Source organism: Crinia signifera, chromosome 6, assembly GCF_055691185.1.
Source record: "Crinia signifera chromosome 6, ASM5569118v1, whole genome shotgun sequence".
NCBI lineage: Eukaryota > Metazoa > Chordata > Amphibia > Anura > Myobatrachidae > Crinia > Crinia signifera.
In genome coordinates, this window is record NC_139222.1 from 12,426,472 (window position 1) to 12,435,909 (window position 9,438).

Consider the following 9,438-nt stretch of genomic DNA (forward strand, 5'->3'; position numbering starts at 1 on the left):
TCGGGGTCTGTATAAGGAGGTGATGATGGAGAAGTATCAGACCCTGACATCACCGGGTAAGAGGACATCGGGGTCTGTATAAGGAGGTGATTATGTGGAAGTATCAGACCATGACATCACCGGGGAAGAGGACATCGGGATCTGTATAAGGAGGTGATAATGGAGAAGTATCAGACCCTGACATCACCGGGTAAGAGGACATCGGGGTCTGTATAAGGAGGTGATGATGGAGAAGTATCAGACCATGACATCACCGGGGAAGAGGACATCGGGGTCTGTATAAGGAGGGGATGATGGAGAAGTATCAGACCCTTGCGTCACCAGGTAAGAGGACATCGGGGTCTGTATAAGGAGGTGATGATGGAGAAGTATCAGAACCTGACGTCACCGGGTAAGAGGACATCGGGGTCTGTATAAGGAGGTGATGATGGAGAAGTATCAGACACTGACATCACCGGGTAATAGGACATCGGGGTCTGTATAAGGAGGTGATGATGGAGAAGTATCAGACCCTGACATCACCGGGTAATAGGACATCGGGGTCTGTGTAAGGAGGTGATGATGGAGAAGTATCAGACCCTGACATCACCGTGTAAGAGGACATCGGGGTCTGTATAAGGAGGTGATGATGTGGAAGTATCAGACCATGACATCACCGGGGAAGAGGACATCGGGGTCTGTACAAGGAGGTGATGATGGAGAAGTACAGTATCAGACCCTGACATCACCGGGTAAGAGGACATCGGGGTCTGTATAAGGAGGGGATGATACCCAGTGACGTCAGTGTCTGATACTTCTGTATCATCACCTCCTTATACAGACCCGATGTCCTCTTACCCAGTGACGTCAGTGTCTGATACTTCTCCATCATCACCTCCTTCTACAGATCCAATGTCCTCTTACCCGGTGACGTCCGTGTTTGATACTTCTGGAAGAGTACATCGGATCTGTAGAAGGAGGTGATGATGGAGAAGTATCAGACACTGACGTCACTGGGTAAGAGGACATCGGGGTCTGTATAAGGAGGTGATGATGGAGAAGTATCAGACCCTGACATCACCAGGGAAGAGGACATCGGGGTCTGTATAAGGAGGTGATGATGGGGAAGTAGCAGACCCTGACATCACCGGGTAAGAGGACATCGGATCTGTATAAGGAGGTGATGATGGAGAAGTATCAGACACTGACGTCACAGGTAAGAGGACATCGGGTCAGTACAAGGAGGTGATGATGGAGAAGTATCAGACCCTGACACCACCGGGTAAGAGGACATCGGGGGTTTGCAGGTGCACTATGCCCGCATTACTGCTAACATATATTCCTTTTATAATTCATTTATGAGGTTGTTAGCATACATTTGGCCAAAGATATGTACCTGCCCACCAACGTTAAGGTCACCTCTTTAGAGCAGGTCCCTAGCACTATGGGGTTCATGCCTGGGGTGCAGGGCACCCCCAAACCAGTCCAGCAAAACTACCCCAGGGCATCACATAAATAAAATCTAGCTGTGAAGTGTAGTAGAATGTATAGTGTCATAGAATGTAGGGTATGTGTAAGCAACTAATAGTGATAAAGGGGGTGTCAAAAGTAAGAAATAAAAAATATGGGGAAAAATACATATAAAAAAGACATACACAGAAAAATGATGATATGTTTATGTGAGTTACACATCTCAAAGATCAATTGTTTATCCTATGGGAACACATTGACAATGTTCCACATATATAGATATTTCCAACAGGAGTTCAGTCTTTTCAGCCTAACAACAGCAGGTCTCAATATTATTCTAAGTTTCTTTGTAGAAAGTGAGAACACGTCTATAATCCGACTCTCCCCACTGCTTCGTTACTCATACAGAGCTTTCCCTCATACAAGTGCAACGAATGTTGCTCAACTGTTTCAGTGGATACAGAAATAACTAAATAAAAACTGTAACTGGGTATTGACCGCAAATGAGATTTACGAGTATAACGATTCTACACATATCCGGAAGCTCATGAATATGGAAGAAAATACAAAAATTGGATATACAAATGAGACGCTGGTAATTCCAATAAATGAAACCGATAGATCCAGTGCACACACACAGTCCTTTTAACAATTTATGCTGTTTTGTTTCACTTCTATGTATGCACGTGTGTTCTTTTATACTCCGCATTTTATTTCTAATAAAGATTATATTTTAGGACTGACATCATATTTCTATGGTGCACTACAACGTGCCAAAACTTTTCTTTCCTTTGATGTATTTGTCCTGTTCTCTGTCCAGTGGTAGCACACCCCAACAATCTCCAGTACATGAACCAAAGCCATGAATTAGAGATAATAAAGTGGGCCGTATAATACACCCTAGTGTTCATTCTAGCACCCTCCAGATTTGAAAACCCATGCAGTTCCTCTTCCCTGCCTGGGGTGTCACTGTCTGCTGTAGTGCTTCTAGCAGTGTGGTCTATAGATCAGCACTGATATGCAAACCAGACCTGTACTAGAAACACCACAGCAGACAGCGACACCCCAGGCAGGGAACAGGAACTGCATGGGTTTTCAAATATGGCGGGTGCTAGAATGAACACTACACCCAATGAGTAGGGTATATGTAATGATTTATTTGTCTTGTGCGACAGACCTACCAGCCCGAATTCTATTTAAAAAAATAAAATTATGATTGACCACAACTGCTCCTTGTAATGTTTTTGGACACAAATTTATGTGGAGTATGACTTTCTGAATCTCAACAAGGGAATATTGATCCCGTTTTATTAATCCGTTGCGGTTACAACACACATCCTAATATTACAGGCTTCTGTGTAAGTGCCTATAACGCAACAAATGATAACAACAACAGTGAGCATTGACCACCTCAAATCGAAATATACCGTTTTCTTTTATTTATTCAGCAACATGAAGTCTTGTCCGAAGAGCCAAGACTATTGAGTGTTTTAATACAGTCTCGGAATTACACATGTACATATGACACAAAATACATCTGTGTTAATAACCAAAAAGAACCAAAGAAATGCTATTTTGTCTTGACAAAAGTGGCATTTGTCGGAAAGCCAACAAAGAAAATGTTTTGGGCTGAAAGAAGTTCAAATACATATATCCCAATATTTCTATGATACACCTCTTTTTGGCAGATACATAGGTTTAAATGGCCTAGTAATATGCTCTCTGCGTTACGATGAGCTCAACGATGAAGGTTCAGTCTTCATCGGTGGCCTGGTCTGTGCTTGCGATGGGCTCCAAGCCATCCAAGCCAAGTGCCATATCATAGTCATCATGATATTGTAGACTTTTTTAGAGCGTAGATGCCATCACACGGATGCAAGCCGAATGTTTAACTGGTCAATGGTGAAAAGATGCGATGACCTAATCACCCACACTGCTCCCTGCTGGTTACAACATGAAGAAAGGGCTTACGGATAAGAGGTCTACGGTCAAGGTTCATGACATGACCACCACTGCCGATAACATAAGCAGAACATCCAAAAACCCATAAACCGCTTAAGTTAAAGTCAAACCTTTTGGATAAAAATGGCGATAACCATTTTTAAGGAAGATTTCTGTTGCCTGATTCCAAGGCTTATTTTAGTCCTATATGACACAAACTTGACCTGTTCTCCAATAAATTGAAGGTTCCTGTTCTCGGACATCAACCGTTCAGTCTGAGGGATGTAGCGAAGCATTTCTTAATATTTTTTTTAAAGATTTTTTTTTTTCCCCCAACCCTTATTCCTACAACCATGGTCAAGATTTACCAGAAAACAAACAGCCATGAACATCACAAAATCTTGACTTCTTGTACACGCACAATCTCAATCATCTCGCCTGGTCGTAAGTGATCGCTAGTGGTCAGAAGCACCACTAAGGATAAAAACACCAGTTGCTTGATATAAAAGAGCTAAAGTCATCACAAATATACACGTTAACTTTTCAGGAACTTATCAGGAGTTAAGAATTTTTTAAATGTGGAAACGTGTCATAGTGAAATATATTCATGGGTCAATAGTAGCTCTTCTGTAGAAGCCTACTTGGGCTTTAGACTCATTGGTCCTTTAGCATTCTTTCACTAGTAATAAAGACGGGCGGAGGTGTTGGGTGGGTTTTTTGGTGTCGGAGAAGTTTTGAGTACTGGGTAAAGTCTTTGCCACAAACGGAACACAGAAAGAGTTCTTCCACGGGGTGGACCCTCCGATGGGCGATGAGCTCAGACTCAACTTTGAAACATTTCCCGCAATCGTTGCACGAATATTTTCTCTCTCGATTGTGCATCAGCTGGTGGTTAAAGAGGTCGTCAGTTTTGGCGAAACCCTTCCCGCATTCCGAGCAGGAATACAACTTTTCCCCAGAGTGGATCTTCCCATGCGTGACGAGACTCGATCTGGCATTGAAACATCTTCCACACTCGGTACAACTGTACGGCTTTTCCCCGGTGTGGGTCCTACGATGTATCACTAGAGCGGTGTTGTGCCGATAGTATTTCCCACACTCGGTGCAGGGATAGAGTTTGACATTTAAGGTATGCATGGGCTCATGCCGGGCAAAAGCCTCGCTGGTGGCGAACATTTTTTTGCACTTGGAACAGTAGGTCGGAGTCAGGACAGATGTAGACGCTAGGTCGGGATTTGGCTCACCCAGCTTTCTGCCCCTAGATCCCAAGAGGTGCTTGTTCTGTTCTATAATATAACTGCTGCTTTTGCTAAGGTCTGCCATAGTAGGCGGTGTGTACCGTGTCTGGGTACGGTGTTTGGGTGGCTGGATACTTGGGACTTTGAAATGCGCTTCATCGCTTGGGACCACGACCACCTTTTTCTGGATAGAAGTATAAATGTTTCCTTGTTCCGATGAGACTGGTTCCCCCTTTATGCGTTTAGATGCGTGCGTCATAGTATCTGTGGGTGTGATCTTATTGGAGTATTTAAGATCTTTTTCTTCACCGGAGACCGGTTCTACTTTCACATGAGTAGAGGAACCTGTGGAGAAGATAGCATTCAGATTACTTTGGCAATTAATAATCATTACAATGCAAGTTTCACCCTACTAAAGCCTCTGATGGACGGAAATGCCCATTGCTGGGAAAAATGGGGGTTTTCATTGGCGGAAGGCTTTTTAACCTTTCAAAAAGTAGATTTATTAAAGTTTTTATTTATTTACTAATAAACTTTCAATTTCATTCCACAGATCATTTTTAAATATTTTACTATGGGTTATGTCTATGGGTACCTGGCTTAGTAATGGAATCTCCCCAAGGTTGCAGTAGGTTGCCAATAGATATCAGGCTTAGTACCCGTAGACAAAACCCATATCTGTACTGATCTCGGGGACGATCAATACAAATATTAATGTCAAAAAGTGTCTCAATCAGACTACTATATAGATATAATATATAGTGCGATACAATAAAGAAGAGATTCTCTTCTTTTTTTGTTATTTGTATGACACATATAGGCTTAATTATTTTAATTGAGTTCCTTATTGTCATTGTGAACTCTTCAAATGCTTCAGCGTGGATTTACATGGCTCCAAATAGCCGAGAGCTTATGATTAGTGGATCCCAATAATTTCATTCATGTATCGATGAGTTTGTAATTACTGAATCCCATTATTATTATTATTATTGGAGCTGTGTATACACATGACTTTTTAAGACTCTCAAGCATGGAGATGTAGACAAACACAACAACAAGACGTGAGATAGAACATTACCACCTCCCTTAGTGCTGTGCTATTAGGATATATGGACACTGGGGAAATGTCAGTGGATTGGTCACACTTCTTCCAAAGGTTATTTGATAGATAAAACTACTGTGAGATGCATTGACGTCTATGAGAGAAAGTACTGTGAGATGCATTGACGTCTATGAGAGAAAGTACTGTGAGATGCATTGACGTCTATGAGCACTGTTTTAATCTACTTAAATGATAAGAGGCAGTTGCCTATTCCTCACCGGCTGCAAAATACAGATCCCTAGTATTATATTTCAAGACATATGTTATAAAAGTTGCTGGTTCATCCATGTAAAAATGGGGACTGTGCTACAAGGTTAGCCAGAGTGACGGATCTCCAGACACCGTACAATGCCCAAAGTGCGAGCCCAACTGTTGTCCCTTTTGCATCTATCGACAATTCACCCGTTGACCTATTTACTGTAGACAGTCTAGACCAGGGTTGGGGAACCTTTGGCCCTCCAGCTGTTGCTGAACTACACATCCCAGCATGCCCTGCTACAGCTTTGCTATTTGGCCATGCTAAAACTGTAGCAAAGCATTCTGGGATGAGTAGTTCAACAACAGCTGGAAGGCCAAAGGTTCTCCATCCCTGCTCTAGACCTTCTGCTCCTCACCCTAGAAAGAAATCAGTTAAAATGTCCTCTTACCAGGTGATGTGAGGACCTGGTGGTTCTCCATCCTCACCTCCTTGTACAGACCCCGGTGTCCTTTTAAATACTCCCACCCCACCTCATGTGTCAGGAACGATAGAGATTGGGCTTCAGCTCTTGATCTGACCTCCAGGCACGGGGGGACATGTGTCAGGGGACGAGGTGGTCACACTCACCAGGTTCCTTCACAACAATATGTTCCTGTGTATAGGGAGACATCAATATTAAGCAGGGACGTTTAAAGAGCAATCAACCAGCTTCACACCTCCGTATAGCAAACCCCTTCTTTCCACAGCGCAAATCAGGAGGGAAACAAACTGGTTCCTTATGGAACGTGTATAACCGGCCTTCAACATGTTACCTTCAATACCCTAAGGCTACAGAGGATCTTATGTTTCTAAATCAGCCTGTCTGCAGTAACACCGCACTAATTCTATGGGTCCCCGGTACAATTCATGGGCTCCGAAGATCTGACTATACAAGAAGAAGGTGTCGGAGGGCGATAACCAATCACAGGACAAACACACACATCAGGGAGGCAGAATTATAATAAGATAGAATATGGGAAGAGGGTAAAAGCCGGAATCACAGTAAATGCATTGAAAAAGCAGGAAACCATGTAAAGTGTATTAGAAAAGCTAATACACTATGATTTCCGGCTTTTCTAGTACACTTTACATGGTTTCCATCTTTTCTAGTACGCTGGGATACGGCCACTATGTCTACAAGCATTAGGTCGACACCACTAGGTCGAAATGCATTAAGGTCAACATGCAGGAAATATGGGTTAAGAATGGCGAGCGCAGCATGCCCTGCGAGGGGATGCAGTGCTACGTTTCAGTGCCCATGTCAACTGTGTCGAAATTCGGCCCCCACCCCCCAAAAAAGGTTAAAAGGTTAAAAACCCCATGTCGACCATTTGACTGTCGATCTTTCCTATGTCGATCTAACGCTTGTTACGAACTAATGACATGTCGACCTAACCCACGGAGACCTTCAGTCATGTTGACATTCCTGCATGTCAACCTAGTGGTGTCGACCTAGTGGCTGTCTATCGAATGATCCATACCCAATATACTTTATATGGTTTCCGGCCTTTTCAATGCATTTACTGTGATTCCGGCTTTTACCCACACCGAGGGCTATTTCACACACTCCGGCTCCTGCCAGGCGGCGAAACCCCGACCCGTGCAAAAAGCTGTGCCGCACACAGTAGTTAATAATGGACACAATTGTGTCCATTCACACAGGACTGCCACGGCCCGGTTGCAGCCGGATCCCACCACTGGAAGGGACGGCTGCCGGGCTGTGGCCATCCCCACCATTGAAAACTTCTGTGTGCGGCACGACTTCTTGCCCGTGCGGGGATTCGCCGCCCGGCAGGAGCCGGTGCATGTGAAATAGCTGTAATATGTAATATTTATAGGATATGCAATCATAGTAAGAAGATATGTATTATATAATTACAATAATAACAGTATCAGGAACGGACCCTCCTATGATGGGCTATATGATGTAATATTGTATAATATGCAATAATAACGCTGGTATAAGGAACAGACCCTCCTATAATGTGTAATATTACATAATATACTACAATAACAATTATATAAGAATACACAATGTTATATATATGATGTAATATTATTTAATACACATTAATATACAAATCACACACTCCTACAATGTGATACAATATATTATACACAATAATATATTAGAACTAGACCCTCCTATGATGGTATATATGATGTTATATTATATAATACACAATAATATAAGACCCTCCTACAATGTGAAATATGTAATATATAACATACAATAACAATATATAACATAATAACAATGCCAGGACTAGACCCTCCTATGGGGTTACCACCTAGTCCCTTTAATTAAAGGGACTAGGTGGTAACCCTACCCTCCTATCATGGGCTATAACACACACTATGTATATAATAAGATTCCTATGGGGCAGATAACCTGCAGTAATACCCCCTAGTACCATGCACAGACCCTCCCGTATACTATAATATGCATATAATACACCATAATAACCCCTGTAATAATCATTACCCCCTCTCACCAGCATATGACAGGGATATATCGGGAAGGGATAAATCTGACACCTCAGCCGTACTATTCCCCCCCTTTTGTGTCAGATAGGCCTGAACCGGAAATGTTTACCCGTCTGCTCATTTACTTCCCGGTCTGCGTTCCACGGCGTTTCCGGGTTCTGCGGTCCACGGCGTTTCCGGGTTCTGCGGTCCACAGCCCTGCGTTCCATCCGGGGCTTCAGGTTATTATGCGTTCCACACTGACTGTGCTGTCTGACTGCCAGATGCTGCATTCCAGGCTCATACCCAGCTGTGTGCTCTATACTAATATTATTCTACTGCTAGATCAGGCCACCGTATTCATCTATGGGAGGCAGATGCTACAAACAAGGTGCTAGCCAAAGACGTGAATATTATAGATGGCTGCCATCTATGGCCCATATAAGTAAGATGCACATAAAGGGCCCCTTCTCTCTCGCTGCGGGGTCTTCTGCGTGCATACAGGTCTCGGGTAACATGGCCACAGGGACTTTGCAGTGCTGGCATTGGATTTCAGAGAGGTGAGTATAATGTATGGGTGCAGGGTATGTGGTGTGGGCCCCCTTAGGATGGCCATCGGTATGCTCTCCAGCGATATGTTACTAGGGATGTCCATCGGTGAGTACCATTGATAGGCCACCTTGTGAAACCATCTGCAAGAGAACCATTGATGGTTTAACCCAGTGGTTCTCCAACCCTGGTCCTCAAGGACCCCCGACAGTGCACGTTTTCCAGGTCTCCACACAGAATCACAGGTGAAATAATTAGCTCCACCTGTGATCTTTTAAAAAGAGTCAGTGAATAATGAGTGCACCTGTGCACCTGCCGGATGAACTGTAAAACGTGCACTGTTGGGGGTCCTTGAGGACCGAGGTTGAGAACCACTAGTTTAACCCACCGATGGTCACCCCTGCTTTACAATACAGTAGGCTCAGGGGCAGAGCTTTGTGGGAGTGTCAGGGGCG

General features: G+C 43.6%; 1 protein-coding gene across 1 annotated transcript; it reads right to left on the reverse strand.

Moving 5' to 3' along the window:
* Positions 1-2,865: 2,865 nt before the first annotated feature.
* On the reverse strand, positions 2,866-8,603 carry LOC146007450 (uncharacterized). Its single transcript, XM_083145806.1, has 3 exons — positions 8,464-8,603; positions 6,378-6,581; positions 2,866-4,973 (listed from the first exon to the last, which is right to left on the reverse strand). Exons 2-3 carry the CDS (start codon positions 6,406-6,408, stop codon positions 4,045-4,047), a joined length of 960 nt encoding a protein of 319 aa, XP_083001932.1. The 5' UTR covers positions 6,409-6,581; positions 8,464-8,603; the 3' UTR covers positions 2,866-4,044.
* Positions 8,604-9,438: the final 835 nt, after the last annotated feature.

What these genes read in the sequence shown, in the direction of transcription:
- LOC146007450 (XM_083145806.1), bottom strand. Translation starts at nt 6,408, where the DNA reads ATGGAGAACCACCAGGTCCTCACATCACCTG. An exon ending in CCAGGTCCTCACATCACCTG is followed by an intron (nt 4,974 to 6,377) that starts GTAAGAGGACAT and finishes TCTTCTCCACAG; the next exon opens with GTTCCTCTACTCATGTGAAA.